The 23,333-nt window shown below is 37.0% G+C and overlaps 1 protein-coding gene across 2 annotated transcripts in view; it reads left to right on the top strand.

Moving 5' to 3' along the window:
* The window catches only part of eIF5B (eukaryotic translation initiation factor 5B), a 288,622-nt gene that overhangs the window by 107,319 nt on the left and 157,970 nt on the right, over positions 1-23,333 (top strand). For both annotated transcript variants that reach the window (XR_011332334.1, XM_069826929.1), the window contains exon 18: positions 21,612-21,688. Coding sequence is in view for 1 of the 2 variants with exons in the window: in XM_069826929.1 (XP_069683030.1) it covers positions 21,612-21,688 (77 nt within the window). In the remaining variant the exon portion in view is untranslated. The remainder of the gene's footprint in view (positions 1-21,611; positions 21,689-23,333) is intronic.

The following is a 23,333-nucleotide window of genomic DNA, read 5'->3' as shown; positions in this document are numbered from 1 at the left end:
ATGGAAACTACATCAGGTAAAATAATTAAAGTGTACCACTTAGAAAAAATTATGTAAAATTAAATTAACGTAAATGTTGGTACTAGAATTTAATTTAATTACTAGTCTAAATATTTACTACAAAACCTCTTTACCTACTAAGCCAATTATGTAAGATCAATTTATAGGGCATTTTTGAAAAATTTTTAGGTCATAAATGCATTGTTTTTAAGACATTTTTTCATGATTTATAGTTCATCAAAATTCTAGCCCTACTAGTAATAGTTATACTGGTTTAGTACATTATGCAACGAGCCTATAATGATAGTAATTAAAGAAGAGAGTATGGATGTTTATGAAACGAGCGCGAGTTTCATAGTTTTCATACGAGCTTCTTAATTACCATTATAGGCGAGTTTCATACGATTTTTTATGCTCGACCATATTTCTAACTTGAAATTATTCATTTTATTTGTATCTAACTGACCTTGAGCAATACCTAGTAAATTGTGAGATGTGCGCAGACGCGAAAGTATTGATTTTTTCCGAGGAACAGATGTCCACATTGACCTTGGTAGCCTATAAGAACCTACAGAGTAAACTAAATATTAACTTTGATATAACATTGAAATTTAATTAGACATTGAAAAACGAGATGACAAATTGAATTTATTTGAATATTATTTACAATTAACGCTAATTATTATAGTAACAGAACATAACCTTCTGCGACAGTATTGGATTTCGAGCCTCCGTGACTTTTCGCTAATTCTCTTTCGATTGCATATCCGAGTATAATCGATACTTGCGGTTTTATAACGGTACAAAGCTGACTTGTCATTGGCTGAACACCTGAACTGTAATGAGTAGGTGTACTTTAATGACATGCATTAAAGGACTGCTACCAGGTGTATAATTACTACATTTCGGCATGGTCGAGCATAAAAAAATTTAAAGCATCATCGGGTGGGGTACCGGTAGTTCTGTCGAAGACAGTCGAGGAAATTCATTCATTCATTAACTGGAAAGTGTGCGCGATTTCTTTCGTGCTTGTACTTGCATGTGTAGTAACTAAGATTGGATTGAACGGTCTGTACAGATATCGAATGTAGCGTGGCGTGTTCTCTGTCTCGCTCCACACCCCCGCATCCTCTACCGCCCACTCAGTCATTCATTTCCTCCGACTTCTTGTAAAAACCTCTTGCTTCACTGCCCCGAGTTGACTGATCTGCCCCTTCCTTCGTGCCAAAGCTGCACACGGTATGTTCATTGAAATACACACCATCCGATCCGATCGATAACTGGCTTCGCAGGGTGAGCGATGGTTGTCGTATCATTTTGTTAAATAAAGAGAGCAGCATGAAATTGCATCCATTTTTCTGTATATTTTTATCAGTAGCTTCTGATCCTCACAGTTAGTACTCGGTCGACCTAACAATACTTGAGAGGCAAAGGGAAAACTGTTTCCGTCGAAGCTCTAAAGCAGTGACATGGATAAATATATAATAGGATGCGAAACTTAATGAGTTTCCCGCAACACATACTAGAGGCGCTGTTGTAGAAATTGATCTTGCTGCCATCTATTTCTGGGAGGGGCGTTATTACATCTAGCAGCGCACCAAGTAGCGAAAAGAATAATTACTCCATGCATTTAGTAGCGCACCTGGTGACGAAAATGTTAAACTGTGCAGTATTCCCTCCCACCCTCATCGATATTCAAAACTAACCCAATTTAAAATAAAACATTTACGATTTTATTCCTCACAGCATATTCTACTGAAAATTCTTACCGGAGCCCACAGGAAGATAAAAGAGACAATGTGTTTTACACTACCCGATTAAAATATAACCAGACAGACAAAAAATAAAGCAAAAGGTTAGATAATTGGGATTGTATTCTTTGGGTATGGAAAAGTCTGCAAGAACTACTTAGATAGTTCAATTTATTATATTACTATTACTTTACAATACACTCAACAACACTATTTTTACAACGTCCATAAACATCACTGTTTAACGTACACTGTTTATACACACACGTATCACTTTATGCTCACTTATTAGCAACTTTCAGTCCGCCATCTTCGTCTTCGACTCTCCCGTACAGCAATATCTCGAACGGATAAATAGAGAACTCTCGGTAATGTACCCAACACGTAGTTCTAATATTCACCACCAACGCCGTTGGGTGCTGATCACCTTATTTCAGACCCCCAAATCCAGATGGTGCTGATCGCAGTTTCGCATCCTATTATATATTTATCCATGGCAGTGATGTCAAAGTAAGCGCATTTTTCTGACCTTGACGTCGTGCGCGGGCATCAAGCGCTAAGTATGGAAAGAGGAAGGGTTGTGTATATGAATAAGCAGCCTGTGGAATTAAGAAAACAGTGGTGAACAAACTTCAAACGGAACGTGAAATTTGATTTTGTTATTTTTATAAGGCTTCTTTCTGTTTAATATTATCTATATTGTCTGTAAAACAAAAGTACTAATACCAATTTCTTAATATTGCAGTTGTGTTTTAAATGTTAATAACATAATAAAGTTAAGAAGGAATATTCACATAAATTCCATAATGGTACAACTATATTGTACTAAATAGATGCAATACATCATTCATAAAGAAAGTGATATCCCAAGAAAAAAAAAATAAATAAATAAAAATAAAGAAAGAGATTGCGCATGACATGATAAGTTGGAAAAGAAAAAAGAGATTGCGTATGACATGATACGTTGGAATTGATATTGATGGTACCTTTAGCCTTATAAAAGTAATCAATAAACTAATCAAAACAATATTACAGTACAAAGCAAAGTTACCTAGGTGCTGTACAGTGAAACCTCTCATTTACAGACATCGAAGGGACGTAAAAATCTGTCTGCATCTGGGAGGTGTCCTTTATTCGGAGGGAGGCTCCCCAATTAAACAGTAAATTTATAATATGCATTATATATCCCTTCACGCTTTAAATGAAATGTATTACTGTGGTTTAATTCTAAATACAGGATACTGTACTACAGTAAATTCTTTGCAACTTTGAACTACAGTAGCTAAGGAAAATATAATACTGTGCTATGAAATTTCATTCTAGGGCTACAGTTATGCAGTACTGTAATTTACAGTTTTCAACTTAACCTTTACGTTCAGGTGCCATGTCTCTCGAATCAAAAAAAAACTCGTTGAATTGAAGAGAATAATCTAACTCTATCATGTGTCGAATACAATTTCACGATCGCGGAAACCTTGGACCATCAGACAGGTTAAATGTTATGACTTTGTTTATCCATCTGCTTCCAGTAACAAGGGTTAGCCAGCTGAGCTAGTGCTAGCCTACGAGAACCTTATTGTTTTCTTTCATGTTAAAGAATTTCTGTACTAAATTTTCCATTTTTGTAACACATTAGGTCTTGAAATCCAAGTTCTGTCCGCAGTCAGGAGCTAAAGGAAGCTTTAGGACTGTCCGTGTCCGTGTCTGAGAGTGTCCGTAAACGAGAGTTAAATTTATCATTATTTCTATATTATTTCAGTTGGGACATAAAAATCTGTCGTATATGAGGAGTGTCCGTATCTTGGGGGGTGTCCGTAAGAAGAGGTTTCACTGTATATGTTTTAAGTGTAACTAATATTCCATAACAAAACTGTTATCGCATTATGTTTTTAAGGTGATATTGGTGAGCAACTTCCTATTATCAGAATATTAAATTATTTTCTCGAAATGTGCTGAAGCTATAGTGCTGACATTTTTACAACACATGGGCACGTATCTTTTGCTTATGATGTAACAGTAGTTGCTTTGTTAATTCATTTCCTTACAAACAATTTCCACGCGAATATTTAAAACAGTTTCAGTACACTATCTTCAGTAATACGTATTTACGGTATATTAGATTTACGAAAACATTCTGTAAGGCTACTAAATAAATAGGCCTATACCTGAAAATTTCACTTTCCTATACGAAAAGCTGAGAAAATATTTGTTTTGAATAAAAAAAGTCAAACTTGTGAAAAATGAGCATTAAAATTTAAACTTTCATTCTTATAATGCACTTAAACTTCTCAGACAAATCTAAAAATTACCATGGATACAGTTTTAATACGTTCTCTTCCCTTTATCTATTGAATCAGTGCTGGCCATCCCTGAATATAGCTCGACCAAGCGGCATATACCACCTCTTTCGTCTGTTTCTTTCCTTTCCGCTGTAAAGCGCTCAGGGTCTCCTGGGCTCTAAAGCGCGCGCTTGCTCCTATGGGCATTAATTGACATGACTGCTCTAAGGTATCACGTATACAGCTGTTTTCAACTGAGTAGTAGAAGTGCGAAATTTCAGTTATTACACTGTTGAAAACAAACCATTGATGAGAACTGTATGACTCATTACGCCAGGAAATTGCAAGTACTCCGTACGTGAATGCAGTAGTTATTCTTGTTTTTAGCTATTTCATATTTGCACCTTCAGTTTCTTCGGTAGCTGTTCTCCGAGAGGAATGGAAGATCCTAGCAATGGAAAAAAGGTTCAGCTTGAACGGATGTAGAGAGCTGTCTATGGCAGCTTGTTCATTCAACAAAACTGGGATAGCAGTGTTAAGTGTTCAGGGATATAGGCCTACAAGAAGCAAAAATGAGACCACAACAATATTAATAATAATAATAATAATAATAATAATGAAACGGATTTATAGGTGCTAAACAGAGATTTAGGACTTTTAAGAGTTTATATAAAATTAACAATTCATTCGTTCATTCATTCATTCATTCATTCATAATGTTCTGCCCAAGAGCAGAAAAAGATGCCAATTGATAGACAGCATTATAAGATACGTGGATCATATTCGGAGACAAAGAGAAAGGCAAAAAATAGGAAAGACTGGAGAATGCTGGGTTTGCAGTGAAAGATCTGCCGTTGGGCTGTTGTATTTCACTTGAATTATTATCAATATATACTTACTTACTGGTTTTTAAGGAACCCGGAGGTTCATTGCCGCCCTCACATAAGCCCGCCATTGATCCCTATCCTGAGCAAGATTAATCCATATATATTACTTTAATGTACCGAAGTACATATGATATTTCCATGCAGATATTCTGCGTCATCATACGATGAAAGAGTAATGGAACGGAGAAAAATTCTCTCCGGCGCCGGGACTTGAACCCGGGTTTTCAGCTCTACGTGCTGATGCTTTATCCACTAAGCCACACCGGATACAACCCCGACGCCGGTTAGAATCGTCTCAGATTAAGCTCCAACTCTTGGGTTCCCTCTAGTGGCCGCCCTCTGCACTACGTCATAGATGTCTATGAACGCAGGACCGAAGTCCACACATGTGCTGAGGTGCACTCGATATGAGTGACTAGTTGGCCGGGATCCGACGGAATAAGCGCCGTCTTAAATCACGAAGTGATTTACGCATATGATATATATTATTTTAATGTACCGAAGTACATATGATATTTCCATGCAGATATTCTGCGTCATCATACGATGAAAGAGTAATGGAACGGAGAAAAATTCTCTCCGGCGCCGGGACTTGAACCCGGGTTTTCAGCTCTACGTGCTGATGCTTTATCCACTAAGCCACACCGGATACAACCCCGACGCCGGTTAGAATCGTCTCAGATTAAGCTCCAACTCTTGGGTTCCCTCTATGACGTAGGGCAGAGGGCGGCCACTAGAGGGAACCCAAGAGTTGGAGCTTAATCTGAGACGCTTCTAACCGGCGTCGGGGTTGTATCCGGTGTGGCTTAGTGGATAAAGCATCAGCACGTAGAGCTGAAAACCCGGGTTCAAGTCCCGGCGCCGGAGAGAATTTTTCTCCGTTCCATTACTCTTTCATCGTATGATGACGCAGAATATCTGCATGGAAATATCATATGTACTTCGGTACATTAAAATAATATATATGATATGCGTAAAATCACTTCGTGATTTAAGACGGCGCTTATTCCGTCGGATCCCGGCCAACTAGTCACTCATATCGAGTGCACCTCAGCACATGTGTGGACTTCGGTCCTGCGTTCATAGACATCTATGACGTAGTGCAGAGGGCGGCCACTAGAGGGAACCCAAGAGTTGGAGCTTAATCTGAGACGATTCTAACCGGCGTCGGGGTTGTATCCGGTGTGGCTTAGTGGATAAAGCATCAGCACGTAGAGCTGAAAACCCGGGTTCAAGTCCCGGCGCCGGAGAGAATTTTTCTCCGTTCCATTACTCTTTCATCGTATGATGACGCAGAATATCTGCATGGAAATATCATATGTACTTCGGTACATTAAAATAATATATATGATATGCGTAAATCACTTCGTGATTTAAGACGGCGCTTATTCCGTCGGATCCCGGCCTACTAGTCACTCATATCGAGTGCACCTCAGCACATGTGTGGACTTCGGTCCTGCGTTCATAGACATCTATGACGTAGTGCAGAGGGCGGCCACTAGAGGGAACCCAAGAGTTGGAGCTTAATCTGAGACGATTCTAACCGGCGTCGGGGTTGTATCCGGTGTGGCTTAGTGGATAAAGCATCAGCACGTAGAGCTGAAAACCCGGGTTCAAGTCCCGGCGCCGGAGAGAATTTTTCTCCGTTCCATTACTCTTTCATCGTATGATGACGCAGAATATCTGCATGGAAATATCATATGTACTTCGGTACATTAAAATAATATATATCATATGCGTAAATCACTTCGTGATTTAAGACGGCGCTTATTCCGTCGGATCCCGGCCTACTAGTCACTCATATCGAGTGCACCTCAGCACATGTGTGGACTTCGGTCCTGCGTTCATAGATATCTATGACGTAGTGCAGAGGGCGGCCACTAGAGGGAACCCAAGAGTTGGAGCTTAATCTGAGACGATTCTAACCGGCGTCGGGGTTGTATCCGGTGTGGCTTAGTGGATAAAGCATCAGCACGTAGAGCTGAAAACCCGGGTTCAAGTCCCGGCGCCGGAGAGAATTTTTCTCCGTTCCATTACTCTTTCATCGTAAGATTAATCCAGTCTCTACCATCATATCCCACCTCCCTCAAATCCATTTTAATATCTTCCCATCTACGTCTCGGCCTCCCCGAAGGTCTTTTTCCCGCCGGCCTCCCAACTAACACTCTGTATGGATTTCTGGATTCGCCCATACGTGCTACATGCCCTGCCTATCTCAAGCGTCTGGATTTAATGTTCCTAATTATGTCAGATGAAGAATACAATGCGTGCAGTTCTCCATTCTCCTGTAACTTCATCCCTCTTAGCCCTAAATATTTTCCTAAGCACCTTATTCTCAAACACCCTTAACCTCTGTTCCTCTCTCAAAGTGAGAGTCCAAGTTTCACAACCGTAAAGAACAACCGGTAATATAACTGTTTTATAAATTGTAACTTTCAGATTTTTTGACAGCAGACTGAAGGATAAAAGCTTCTCAACCGAATAATAACAGGCATTTCCCATATTTATTCTGTGTTTAATTTTCTCCCGAGTATAATTTATATTTGTTACTGTTGCTCCCAGGTATTTGAATTTTTCCGCCTCTTCAAAGGATAAATTTCAAATTTGTATATTTCCATTTCGTACAATATTCTGGTCACGAGACATAATCGTCTTTTCGGGATTTACTTCCAAACCTATCTCTTTACTTGATTCAAGTAAAATTTCCTTATTTTCCCTAATCATTTGTGGATTTTCTCCTAACATATTCCTAACAACCCATCACCGTAAAAAGCAGCTTGTTACGAAACCTCGAAATAAGCCTTGGAATGGGATTGATTCTCTGGCACTTCTACGACACAGGGATACAAATGTTGATCCCACGGTATGACAACTGTCTTAATTCCGATGAGGAATGTGTTGAAAAATAACTGAACAATAATTGCTGTATCTTAAATCTTTCCACTAAATTGTGTTTTCTTTCTGTAAACAGTCCCAAGGAAACGTACTTTCTGAACGGTCGTCGTAGTTCATTAGTCGACAATTAAAATGAAAATACCGACACTGCTCATTGATAGTTGCCACTGCTTAAAAGTTGATATAATATGAAGTCGATTGATTGGTTTGGTTGCTTGAGAGCGTAGTTATCTAGACCTACTTATTGTACAGGGACATCATTTTATTTTTACTAACATTTTTAATATTAACCTGGCTATACCTTTGGATCAACGCCGTTTGGTACCCTCTTCCACGACTGGAGTTCGATGATACTGGCGTAATGTACAAACAAATCACTTTACTAGGTATAGGAGGGAAGAAAAGTAGTCCATCCATTTATGTAAACTAGGAAATATCGCGATTTTGAGTTTGATAATTTTCATTAGGTTTTTGTTTAATCAAAATACAGTAGAGTATTAACAGTGAGTGTTTTTACTCACGAACTGAGCTGTCCGTGTGGACGTATTCATTATGCAGTGTATATTATACTGTCTACAGCACATTAGCGTACAATATATAGAATTAAGTTAAATTGAAAAATAACCATAATATGGATATTTAAACACATTTTTTAAAATGGTGGCCGTTCATTTCGATACAGGCTTCAGTTCTGATGTGCATATTATCGCACTATAGACTATTGTACCTAATCCCAATTACCAGTTTCGTCCTTCGTACTAGTAACTCATGTTGAAATAATTCTGTACGTACTCTATAAAAGAGTACCTTACGTACTGTAAATTCAATCTTCACTTCTGCCCGACCCGAAAAGATAAAATTACTCAGACATACTATCTGCTGTCCGTCCAAGTGGTTATGTCGTAGGGTCGTAGAAAGGGGGGAAATCACGTGACAGTTAATTACTTAACGAGGCCCTTTTATTTAAGTTATTTTAAACAGTTGGATAATATAACGTAGACGTCCAGTTCCTAACAGAAATTAATGTTCTCACAAAAGAGCTAAGACAGCCCAGCCAGTAGTTGGCGAATAAAAGCTGGTGGGGGAAACCGGGAAACGACGTAGGCAAATGGACGACAGTACCTGTGCGAAAATGATTCAATATTGAAAGCTCTTTCGTCACTGGAAAACGCGAACATATTTTTGGAACTACTGTTTACTGTGACCGTCAGGCGACTATGACTGTATATGCGGTCTTGGATCTGTGTGGAGGACGGTTGAACTTCATTAGTAGAAGGGGTGGGAGTGAAGTACATTAAGGCCCAATTGTATAAAACTCCCTGACTAAAGATCAATTTTGATCGAAGATCGGAAAGTGAACTGAGTTCAGACACTTCTTCTATTGTATAAAACTTTTCTGCGATCAAATTACCTAGGTTCAAATGCAATCTAAGTTCACGTGAAAAGAACTTGGCAACATCGCATAAACAGGTGAAGTATGTGATGCGCGGGCCATGTTTTACAGGTTTGTTCAGTGTAGCCAATTTAGCGACTTTAACTCTTTTTCGACGACAATTTCTTTTAACTTTTATATTGCTTAAATAGGGATTTAGCGACCTTTTTAGCACCTCATAGTGAGACAATTTAATCTTTCTTTGTTGATAATAAGAAATCTAGCGACTTTACGCACACTCTGTTGGAGACACTGGTTTGTGTTGTGAGTTGTAAATAATGCCGGACAATAAGAAGAGGGTTGACTGTTCTCCAAATTGTTATCATGTTATGGTGTTTGATACTGCTAAACATAATAAAGCTTTGTAAAACGACAATTTTCGTTTAGTAATACAGCTAATTGAAAATTTATGAATGTACCTATCATATCCATTAATAATAATTAATGGTTGTTATAAACATAATATAATTATAGGTTATGTTATTTGATACTGCTGAACACGATAAAACCTTATAAAATATAAGAATGTTTGTATATTAAGGCAAGAAATTGAAAAAAAAAATGTGTATATATATATATATATATATATTGTACCTATCTACCATATATATTAATAATAATGGTTATTCTTTTTGCACAATCTGCCACTCGTATACTTCAAACAAAATGGAAATAACTGAATTTGGATCATATAACTTAATCGGAGAAATTTCTTCAGTCAAAGTTGACTTTAGTTTAAGACAAATTAATCTCAGATTAGACTTTATAAAATTTCTTCAGTCAAAGTTGACTTTAGTTTAAGACAAATTAATCTCAGATTAGACTTTATACAACACAAAATTCCAAGTTCAGCTAGAACGAGGATCAATTTAACCTCTGATCTAAGATTAAATGGTTTATACAATCGGCCATAAAAAAACTCAGGTACAATAAAAATTGAAGTAAAAATGAAATGATGTCCCTGTATGTGATCCGTGTTGTACGGCATCAGTCACTCACTAGCCACTTGCGGGTTGCTGTTGCGTCACGGCGTCCGAGTCTGCAGCGTGTGCGAGCCCTGTCAGCGATGTGCCGGAAGTGGCGGCGATGTGACATCCGGCGAGGCTAAACCAGATATGTCTTACCTCTACCTGTGACGACGCTTCTAGAATTCTTAATAAACACTCTTACAAAAGTTTACACAAGTAACTTTCTAAATGAGCCGTGAACAACCCTTCCCCCCCCCTCTCCTCTTCTGTTGCCCCTTCAGTAATCCTCATCTTTCTGTCTTTTTTCATATTTATTTTCCTTGTTCTCTACTTCTACTGCTTCTGTACTTCATTTTTTCTATCATTTTCTTTTATTGTCTCATTCTCCTCTTCCTTCCACAGTTTCCTTTCATTTTCTTAACGTTTTGTGTATCTTCCTCAATTTGCTGTCATAATTCGCTCTTTTTTACTTTTCTCCTCATAATTATGTTAATATGTAGGTATGTATATATTAACACTACAATTGGGTATACATCCGGCGGCAGTGATATATAATATACAATAATACCATTACAATTATACAACAGTGGCGGCCGGTGATCGAAATCCTCGGTGAGGCCAGATGCATCTAGGCACGCAAAGTGCCTCCGATAGGAAATGTTTATATATGCTATTAATTATTATTTTTATTATATTATTAATATCATTACTGTATTATTATCATTATTATTATTGTTGTTATTGTTATTATTATTGTTATTATTATATTTATTATTATTATTATTATTAATGAAAAATAATAATTTCACTCACCAAATAAGCTGTTATGCTGTGAGTTTCAGTGATTGTTTGAGTGTGATGAAGCAACCCATATTATGTGTTGAAATTCCCCTTTCTTTCTTTTCTTTTTATTTTTTTCCTTTGACAGCAACAAACAAGGCCAAGAGAGAAGTTTATTTTGCACCACATTACCACTTAACCATTTATGTTGCCCATATCAGGATGCAATAGAAACTCGCGTTTTAAGATTATCTGTCAGAAAAATTGTCAGCGATGTCGTACTTATCTCGGTAGGCTCTTTCTTTATTTAAAACTTCCTTTCTTTCAATATTATTTCTTCTCGAAAAAGGACACTCTAACAATGAATTAACTACACCAGCATTATTTCTCGCATTTGTTTCTGTTTATATTTTCTCGAAATACATAACAACATTGGCCCAGATTCACTACTGTACTACGAATTACAATAGTACAACACCCTCGCTTAAGTCATAAACTAAGACATAAGGGGAGAGAATATTGTGGGTCTCTGCCTGCCAAAGAGCTGGAATTTGTGTTATTTATTACCTATTTAGGAAGACAAGTCGCCATTGCTATTCCCACCCCACTCTACCCTTGAGGCCGGCCCATGGATGGGAGGAGTGAAACCTGACCAGGCCAGACGAATTGTGCCTCAGGTACAACGTTTTAAGCGCAAACTCAAAGCCCGCGAAAAGACACGAAATGCAAAAGCCAGACCCGGCACGAGCGATCCTGGCCTCAGGAACAAATTTTATTGCAAAACAGGTCTGTATACACATCACAAAGTTTTCAAATGCTACTACAGCGATATATGCTTCATTCAAATAACTAATACATTATATAAAAACACAACATTTGATTTTAGTTAAGCCAAGTGACTGAGGCCCGGCCTCACTTGCCTCAATCAATGAGCCGCCACTGTTATACAATAATTACAGCAATTAAAGAAAAAAAATAAACCTAAATTTATTTCTAACTATAAATAAATAGATGCAATAAACCTAGGGCTATAAATAAAAACTATTCTATAATAACGCCTAACAACGAGCAAAAGTAAACCTAACTTATAAGTACTTCAACTTCACCCAACTATTACCAGTTAAGTAATTACATATCACCTTAATTAATTACAAATCAACTTAATTACATATCTATCTTAATTAATTACATATCAACTTAATTAATTACATGACACAACTTAGATAATTACACTGCACCTACAATCTTACACTGCACCTACAATATCCCAATCATTTACCGTCTCTTCTTTTTCGTATCTTCTCGCGTTTTCTTGGCGTGTTATTTCTAGAGGGCGGATTTTTGCCTTAATTCATTCATAGTATTCTGTCCCATGCCCGGTCTTTCACTGCAAACCGAGCATTCTCCAATCTTTCCTATTTTCTGCTTTCCTCTTAGTCTCCGCATATGATCCATATATATCTTGATGTCGTCTATCATCTGATATATTCTTCTGCCTCGAACTCTTCTCCCGTCACCATTCCTTCCAGTGCATCCTTCAGTAGACAGTTTCTTTTCAGCCAGTGACCCAGCCAATTCCTTTTTCTCTTCCTGATCACTTTCAGCATAATTCTTTCTTCACCCAATCTTTCCAACACAGCTTCATTTCTTATTCTGCCTGTCCATTTCACACGGTCCGTTCTTCCTCATATCCACATTTCAAATACTACTAGTCGCCTCTCTTCACTTCGTCGTAATGTCCATGTTTCTGCCCCGTACACTCAACAAAAAGCACTTCACTAGTCTCTTCCTTAGTTCTTTTTCCAGAGGTCCTCTCAAGATATTAAAGATTTTCTTTTTTTATATTAATTTGTCATACAGAATAATATCTGTAATATTGACAATTAATATTTGAGGAGAAAAATTCGCTCCGGCGCCGGGGATCGGACCCGGGTCCTTGGTTCTACGTACCAACCGCTCTGACCACTGAGCTACGCCGAATTCAATCCACAGCACCGGATCGAACCTTCCTCCTTCAATGTTTCCCTTTTGGCCTGACTCCAAGTTAGGCACATATGTTAACGTATATGTCCAGTGTCAACTGCCATTATACTAGGAGCGCACTCAGCTGAGTGACTTGTTTGGCCGGGATTCCGCAGTTTAGTGCACAGTAATCTGTACAGAATATGCACTGCTAGCTATGAGATTATTAAAGTTTTTTTTTATTAATTTGTCCTACAGAATAATATCTGTAATAGTGACAATATTTGAGGAGAAAAATTCGCCTGCGCCGGGGATCGAACCCGGGTCCTTGGTTCTACGTACCAAGCGCTCTGACTACTGAGCTACGCCGAATTCAATCCACAGCACCGGATCGAACCTTCCTCCTTCAATGTTTCCCTTTTGGCCTGACTCCAAGTTAGGCATATATGTTGACGTTTTACGTCCAAGTCAACTGCCAGTGGTCAGAGCGCTTGGTACGTAGAACCAAGGACCCGGGTTCGATCCCCGGCGCCGGAGCGAATTTTTCTCCTCAAATATTAATCCTCAGAAGATGCTCATTTTCCTATTAAAATTATTATGATATACCGAAGTACGTATATTTCCGTGTAGGAATTCTGCATTACCATATGATGAAGGGTGGATAGAAAAGAGAAAAATTGTCTCCGGCACCGGGACCCGAACCCGGGTATTCAGCTCTACGTGCTGACGCTTTATCCACTAAGCCACACTGGATTCCAGGTCAGATGCGGATCGAATCCCCTCAGGTTAAGTTTTACCTCTCAGTTTCCCTTTGGTGGTCTACCCTCATGTACTGTGTCACAGAATATGTGACAGTGGTGCACCTCTGTACATAGTGCGTTGGACATTGTGCTGCTAATATACAAGTGCTCATATTACAATTAAATTAATTTATTTACCAATGAATTTACAATTAACGCATTATTCATAATTGACAATGCTATATATAACGTTTTTACTAATTTTCTATTATGAAACTTTGCATTTTATAAGCGAAAAAAAATTCTTCCCAATGATACCGAAGCAATGGATGCATAGGCCTATTTAAATGTAGCAATCTGATTTCTTTAGGGAGAACTACATTCTCCCGATTCATCACATTCCTACTGTCTCCTCAAGTGCTCAATAAAACCAGACACCTTCCAGGAATTTCTTCATTCGTACAACCAAACTATTACAGGATATCTGAACCATACCCACCCCATGACATTCAAAACGTTCTCTTTCACTGCTACACGAAGATTTAAAAATATGTACGTAACAAATAGAAATTGGAGTTTTAGGCTCTAAAACCTTCAAAATAGGTCTCAATTGGTAAAATAGGCATTTTTAGGCACCATAAAACCGCTTTGAAACGTTTATATTTTATATAAAATGTGAAGATATTTAAGGGGAGAGGATGGTATTTTTTGGTGAAAAATGAGTAAATTAAAAAGAAAATTCTTTAAAACACTCTGTGATATATGTGGAATGCATAGCATAACATTTTGGGGGTATTTGTGCCCTTATCGGATGTTGATTCGCCATTTTAAACTTCCTGCGTTATGGATTTTTAAATCACTCGCGCACTTTTATTGTTGTTTCCGGTAAATTAAATTTAAGGAAACAATTTTTTTTTCTTTAAAATACTCTTTGATATGTGTGGAACGCATTGCATGACATTTTGTGGGTATTTGTGCCCTTATCGGATGTTGAGACGTCATTTTTAAATTCCCTGCGCTATGGATTTTTAAATCACACGCCCACTTCTATCGGTTTCCAGTAACTTCAATTTTTTTTTTTTTGCTACATTGCCAGACAAAAATGGATATATTTTCTGAACTATTAAAGATACATGCATGGCATTTAGAACACACATTCTTTAGACTTTTAGTATAAGTTTCTCTGTAACAGAATTTTGTTAATTGATTTCATTTTAAAAATACGTCCGTTTGTTTGCAAGAAAGGAAATCAGAAAATTGTTATTAAATTTTAATTGTTTATTTTACAAACGTAGGGACTAATATCAAAATTCTGTTACAGACAGTTTGTAGAACATAGTTTTGCAAATACATTGCAAAAAAAAGTTTGAACCTATCATTAAAAACGGTTTAGATGTATCGGTTTTAGTATAATCCTGCATTGGGTATATATTTTTTTTCAAATTTGGGCCCCCAAACAATTTTTTTTTCAAAATATTTATATTTGGTTCCTACAGCTATGAGCTCTCTACATACAACAAATTAATATTTTACATCAAATAGGAAAACAGTTTTTAAAAATACCATCCTCTCCCCTTGTCAGCCCACTCGAGTTAGGTGGATAAAAGGGACAAATTAAGACGGTGACTGGTGAAGTTCATGGGTAGCTCAGCCGGTAGAGCGTTGGTGCGCTAAGCCAAAGGCCCCGCGATCGATACCTGGCCCTGGAACAATTTTTCCCTTGAATTTATTCAAGTCTGCTTTACAGGGATTTTTGCCTGTAAGCTAGATTTGTATAGTTTTAGTTTATTCGTACAGGAAAAAAATAGGCTTTTAACCTAAAATCCGAGGTCTAATTATCACATTCTGTTGTTATTTATTCTTTTTTTCTTACCGTATTCTCTTTTCTACATCTTCTTGAACATTTTTGTACAGTACTTACTTACTGACGTTTAAGGAACCCAGAGGTTCATTGCCGCCCTCACATAAGCCCTCCATTGGTCCCTATCCTGAGCAAGATTAATCCAGTCTCTACCATCATATCCCACCTCCCTCAAATCCATTTTAATATTATCTTCCCATCTACGTCTCGGCCTCCCCAAAGGTCTTTTCCCCTCTGGCCTCCCAACTAACACTCTATATGCTTTTTGTACAGTAGTGGCAAAAAAAGAAACCGGACCGACCCTTGTAGGTAATTTCAGAGCCTTGTTCACTCCAGAGCACGATAGACTGGCAACTAAGACTTTCGTGGTTCGAATCCTGCCTGGGAAGGAAACTTTTTTTTTGTTCCTTATTCAAATTTATTCCCAATACTTTTCGATAGCTGGTAAAATTCATGATCTTGGAATAATAAGTTAATTAAATAGTAAAATATCGCTGCAATCGAAAAGTATTGGAAATAAATTTGAATAAGGAAGAAAAAAAGTTTCCTTCCCAGGCAGGATTAGAACCACGAAAGTCTTAGTTACCAGTCTATCGTGCTCTGGAGTGAACAAGGCTTTGAAATCAGTTACAAGGATCGGTCCGGTTTTGTTGCCACTACTGTACAGTCTTAGAAAAAAGTTTTGTCGCACAGACACTTTGTAAGTCCCAGAAAGGACGCAATGCGCATGAGCAGAGGACGAGCGACCTGGTTCACAAGAGAAGAACTAGTTGTAATAAAATTAGTTTTGTTTCGTTGTATGTCTGATCATGCGCACTGCCTCCTTTCTTGGACTTATAAAGTGTCTGTGCCACAAAACTTTTTTCTAAGACTACATGTTTAGTATTCTCGGTTTATTCTTTTTATGTGTAATTTTGCTTTTTGCGTGAAGCTAGCCGTGTAATCATTAAAAGCATACAGATACGTACAGTGATATTGCATAGTGTTACCACAGTCTAGTATATACAGTCAATCTTGTAACTTGTTAATAGTATTCCATATTTGTATCTCCATTTTTTTTTAAGGAAATATGTTAGATTTTGAGAAAATATTTTGAAAGGATATAATGCTGATGCAAGATCTATGGAGTATAATAAATGCAATAAATGAAATGAAAAAAATTTACCCGTCCTTACTGTTAGAAGAATTTTCTGTTTTATTAACTAGTGATTAAAGTAAAATGACAGTCTAGTATATACAGTCACGAAGCTCAATACGTAGTAAATATGCATCCATAGATAGTTGCTAACCACTAGGATCGCTAATATCGCCTCATTACAGACAATGCGAAATAATACCGGCACAGTCTTTTGTTCCTAGCACCCTCACAACTCAAGCTTCGTGACTGTATATACTAGACTGTGGTGTTACTTAGCTAGAGGTTAATGTATTCGTATAAGAATTACAAGGCACATGTGCTTATTACTGGTTGTATTACACATCCAAATCTTCTTACAGGACCAGCAGGTGCTTCATCTCATCCTCATTAATTGGCCCATCCATCTCTGTAACATTATGGTAATATGCCCATTCATTAAAAAGCTGGAGTGGGAGTTTGATATGTAAGACATATGTTACTCGATCTTGCATCTCAGTTCCGTACACTTTGTCTTATTTTTTTGGATATTAAAATGATGTTCAGTTATATTGTAGTTAATCATTGCGTATCGCACCATTACAACAAATTATCTGTTATCGGACGTAACTTCACGGTTAATCTTTTCGTGTCTTAGTTCTCTTGCTGTAATGTAAATTCATAACTTTATGTCCTCGATGGTCTTGCTATTACATCCGAAATTCGTACTTTCAACTCGGCGGACAACGAGAAACATTAAGAGGAGATAAAATACGTAGCATGGATTTGTTGAAAGGGAAGTAAAACTTGATTTCCTTAACGTATAATATTAAGGTAGTGTAAAATAACTCTCCCCTGATTGAATTGGCTCCAGATAAAATTACCGCTGTTTTATCAACAATAATCTCACTAGAGGTTTTGATTTATCTAGAGAAAATCAAAATTCGAGTGGGATTTAATTGACTATTACAAGATTAGAAGAAATAAAGCACTCTAATACAATAACATATTCATTGACTTACTAAAATTCTATTTCAGTAATGTTAGCTTCACCAAAACGTTTGAACGAAGCTGCCATTTTCAGTTGACTATATATGCGGTGAACAAATGACGATCGCAAGGCATGTTTTATAGTACCGTAAAGATTTTGCTGTTTAAAATGTTGGCAAACGAAACAAATAATGAGGTGATAAAAACAGAAGAAATTATATACAGATTAGAAGAAATAAATTACTCTAATACAATAAAATATATATTAATTGATTTACTAAAATTCTATTTCACTAATTTTAGCTTCATCAAAACATTTGAACATAACCGCCATTTTCAGTCGATTATCTATGCGGGAAACATATGACGATCGCAAAGCATATTTTATAGTACCGTAAAGAATTTGCAGTTTGAAATGTTGGAAAACAAAGAAACAATAGCTAGGGAAGTGATAAAAAATGCTAAGGAAGTGATAAAAATAAACAAATGCTAAAGAAGTGATAAAATTGTAGCGATAAACAGCCGTGATTGGTTGAAACACGTCGTTTTGGTCAAAAGTAGTATGACGTAGTAAAAGTGTAATAGTCAACAGTAATCTCACTAGAAGTTTTGATTTATGTAGAGAAAATCAAAACTTGAGTGGGATTTAATTGACTGTTACACGATTAGAAGAAAGTATATCAAGATTAGAAGAATTAACGTATCTACTCTAATACAATAAAATATTAATTGACTTACGAAAATACTAAATGTCTTCAAATATTTATTTATGAGACAATTTCGTAACTGTTCTCTTTTTGGCACGATTACACTCGTTCCAAGAAGATGACTTTACGAATGTATGTTATACAATGTTTTTTCTACTGTAGCAGTAATTTACATAAAATAAATATTTAAAGTTGGAGAGGTTATAACATCACAATGTCATGGCCATCTAAACTCAGAACCAATAAGAAGTATTCACGGAATGGTAGCCTGTTTTATTCATGTTCATGATTTCATGGCTGTCTAAGCAGGCCATATAATGAACAAAATGGTTAGAGAAAGTTAAATGATAAAATTAAATACATATAAAGAGAAACAACTTAGTAAAAATATTTTATGCTCGACCATGCCGAAATATAGTAATTATACACCTGGTAGCAGCCCTTTAATGGACCTTATTAAAGTACACCTATTCATTAAAGTTCAGTTCTTCAACCAATCAGAATACGCCATTGTAGCAATATGAAAGCGCAAGTATCGATTATTCTCGGATATGCAATCGAAAGACAACTAGCGAAACGTCACGGAGGTTGGAAATCCAATACTGTCGCAGAAGGTTATGTTCTGTTACTATAATAATTAGCGTTAATTGTAGATAATATTCAAATAAATTCAATTTTTCATCTCGTTTTTCAATGTCTAAATCAATTTCAATGTTATATCAAGATTAATGTTCATTTTACTCTCTAGATTATATCAAGGTCAATGACATTTGTTCCTCGGAAAAAATCAATACTTTCGCGTCTGCGCACATCTCACAATTTACGAGATATTGCACAAGGTCAGTTCCGCTCCCAGTCACATAAGAATAACATGAATACTTATGAATAATTTCAAGTTAGAAATATGGTCGAGCCTAAAATGTCGTATGAAACTTGCCTATAATGGTAATTAAGACACTTGTATGAAAATTATGAAACTCGCTTGCGCTCGTTTCATAAACATACTCGCGTCTTAATTACTACCATTATAGGCTCGTTGCATAATGTGCTATTAAGGATTCAGTTTTGTCAAGAGCTTTCAAAATGCCTAGTTCTCAGAAATAACATGTTTGACTTAATATGTTTTGCTTGTAAGTCGAATGTGAGCGTCTGTCCTTTGTACTTCCATGATGATATTTCCACATTTTAAAAGCATCTTGTATATTTCTGAGTTTGTACCGAAATATCCTATGCCATGCGTTGCACAGTCGTCCCAAGAAAAAATGACCTAACTCTTGTTCGTAGCAAAATCAAAGTTTTCATGCTGGGTTCACTCGTTTGAAAAATCGGATATGTGGCGTTCTAATGGATAATGTTGGTGGATTGAATGTTAGTCACTCTGATTATCTTCACAACGACGTCGATAGAACTCTGGTCTCATCTGCAGGAGAGTAGGGTTCAATCTTGGCTGAAAAAGTTATTTTTATTGTATAATTTTTCATTCCCTGTGATTACTTACTTACAAATGGCTTTTAAGGAACCCGAAGGTTCATTGCCGCCCTCACATAAGCCCGCCATCGGTCCCTATCCTGTGCAAGATTAATCCAGTCTCTATCATCATACCCCACCTCCCTCAAATCCATTTTAATATTATCCTCCCATCTACGTCTCGGCCTCCCTAAAGGTCTTTTTCCCTCCGGTCTCCCAACTAACACTCTATATGCATTTCTGGATTTATCGTTTAAAATTGTAACTTTATACCATTTTTGTTCTGAGGCACACAGTGAACACAGAGTTTTTAAGAAAAGTTCTAGAACTAAACTAAGCTGGTAAGGTATTTCGAAAGACAAGACCATCTCCTGAAATGTCTTTGTATGTTACATAAAACACTCCGTCCCCAACGCCTTGCAGGAACTGGCCGCATCTACCCCATCCGACAGCCGATGAATTATGGCAATTATTATAATTCAAAATCCTACTCGACTAACCTATTGTTGATGGTAGAGTGCGGAATATATAGGTTGGTTAATCAAGCATAATAGCTGTTTGTAACGACCCCAACGAGTAGGATAACCTTCTCAATCCTCTTTTTTTATTCTGAAGACGAAGATGGAACTAGTCTTCGAAATGTATGGAGAAAGTCGAGTCTATACCACTTATAAACAACACATCATTGCTTGCTCCCTTTTTTTGATCCAACATGTTTCTTGGTTCTTTCAATACTCTCTTTCTTGTACCCGAGAAAAACTGTACTTTATTATTTATACAATAAAGTTACGTAAGAATTAAAAAGAAATAACACAAAGTGTCTTTCCTGACATTAAGGGGAGAGGATGTTATTTTTTTAACTTTTTTCCTATTTGGTGTAAAATATTAATTTTTTGTATATAGAGAGCTCATAGCTGCGGCAACTCAACCAAATAAAAATATTTTGAAAAAAAAATTATTTGGGGGCCCAAATTTGAAAAAAATATACCCAATGCAGGATTGTACTAAAACCGATATATCTAAACCGTTTTTAAAGATAGATTCAAACAGTTTTTTTGCAATGTATTTGCAAAAGCATGTTCTACAAACTGTCTGTAACAGAATTTTGATATTAGTCCCTACGTTTGTAAAATAAACAATTAAAATTCAATAATAATTTTCTGATTTCCTTTCTTGCAAACAAACGGACGTATTTTTAAAATGAAATCAATTAACAAAATTCTGTTACATAGAAAAGTTTCCTAATAGTCTAAAGAATGAGTGTTCTAAATTTCATGCGTGTATCTTTAATAGTTTTGTCTTGCAATGTAGCAAAAAATTGAGGTTACTGGAAGCCGATAAAGGTGGGCGTGCGATTTAAAAATGACGCCTCAACATCCGATAAGGGCACAAATACCCACAAAATGTTATGCAGTGCATTCCACTCATATCAAAGGGTATTTTAAAGAAAACAATTTTTTTTTTAATTTAATGTACCGGAAACAACAATACAAGTGGAGGAGTAATTTAAAAATCCATTACGCAGGAAGTTTAAAAATGGCGACTCAACATCCGATAAGGGCACACATACCCACAAAATTTATGCATTCCACACAGAGTATTTTAAAGATTTTTTTTTTTTTGAAAATTTGCTCATTTTTCACCAAAAAATACCATCCTCTCCCCTTAAGAAGTTGAGTGTTTTGACAAATATTGGCCTACTGTATTGAACAGTATTTTAATTTTTATGAATACTTGTTTATTTATTTGTTCAGTATGCAAACTTTTCTTTGTTTCAGTATGCAAATATTCGTATCGGTCCAGTTGTGAAAAAGGACGTAATGAAGGCATCTACCATGCTGGAACACGAGAGCCAGTAAGTAACTTACATCTGTTGCTTTTGTTGATTAAGTAACCCTAATTCTAGCAATGTTTTGTATGCTTACTTAACCGGTAGATAACTTCTGTCTTCCTTCTATTCCCTCTGCTCTGTCTCTCTTCCAGTCCCTCTCTGCTCACTTTAATCTCTCTCTCTCTTCCTCCGCCGCATTTCCCGCTATTGTCTTGTTCTTCACCTCTCTTTGCTCCTTCACTTTCTATCTCTCTTCCGCTTCTCTCTTTCTTCACCCCTCCAATTTTCTTCCCCGTCTCGTTTCAATTCCCTCTTTGCAATTTCCCCTAGTCTTTTTTTCTCTACCTCTCTTCTCCGTGTCCCCTCCCTGTCACTTTTGTCTTTCGTATCTCTAGCTCCTTCTTTCTTTTCCCTCTCTCTGTTTTCGGTTGAGGTAGCAGATCTGAGATGGTGATAATGAAAGGATAATGGAAGATTAATGAAATGCTGGCAGGGGAAATAGATGTTCCCAAGGAAACGTGCCCCAACATGTACTTGGCTGGATTTCGATCCAGATCTGCAACATTGAAGACCAGGTTGTAGTCATAAGGTCACATCATGACAAGGTTTTCAGCCTTTTCATACCCCCCTAGATGGCAATATGGTTAGATTCCTATGGTCTGTTTTCCAGGTCCGAGTGTTTTTGGCAAGTGTAAACGGAATAAAGGGTGGAAAGGGTAAGAAAAAAAAAGATTAGTCAATCACAGACTGTACACATACGATGAAATATGACAAAGAGTTGATAAATCTCTTATGTATGGTATAAGAATGAGTAGTACCCTTCAGAGTTGAGTGCTTATGCAATTTCTTCCTAAAAAATTGTATGTATGTATGTATGAATGATTCAGTTTGTAGATAACTGGAAACAGACTGGAAGGTTCCTGGTGACAGCGGGTTTTTTCTCGTTGCCGTAACTTCCAGAACATACACGTCAAATGAATATCGAGTCTTTGTCAGGGATGAAAGACTGTCGGAGCGTGGTGTCGACCACACCATCTCATTCTAGTGCCGAGGTAGAAGTTGCACCCCATGCACAAGCTCCTTCATGTTTAAAGGAGATACTTTACCTACCTTTACCTTTATCTTACACAGAGTGGGTCAGAAGTCACTTTACAGTTTGAAATTAATATAACTTGTTTGGTTTTTAATGTAATTTATTTATTTCTTAATATGATATTCTACATTCGTGGAAAGTCTTTTGACCTAGATTTTAAAAATAATATATCTTAGATGACTACCAAGTTCCTGTTGGCAAATACGGGCTCTTGCAATCATATTGTCCACAACAGCTTGCAATATAGATCGAATCTTTACGTGGCAAAAACTCGTTTGTCTGTGATTTCAACTGCGGCTCGAAATGTCTAATCCACGTTTCATCAATAGCGACAATTCGGGGGGGGGGGGACTTGACCTTCAACGCTGAATCTTTGTTTCCGAAAATTTGCAATGTTCAGGCGTTTCTGCTTCTATTCAGCAGTCAAACAATGAAGGACCATTCGCGCAGAAATTTGCCTCTTCTTCAAATCGTCGTCGTCGCCTTCCTAACAAGTATTAGACTGAGTGGCCTGTTACTGTCTCAAACTAGAATTTTCAGTCCATCTCTTCTTCGGACGACCCAGAGATCTTTTTC

The sequence above is a fragment of the Periplaneta americana genome, chromosome 5 (assembly GCF_040183065.1).
Source record: "Periplaneta americana isolate PAMFEO1 chromosome 5, P.americana_PAMFEO1_priV1, whole genome shotgun sequence".
Taxonomy (NCBI): Eukaryota; Metazoa; Arthropoda; class Insecta; order Blattodea; family Blattidae; genus Periplaneta; species Periplaneta americana.
Note: the sequence above shows the minus strand (reverse complement) of the source record. Positions and strands in the feature narration are given on the sequence as shown.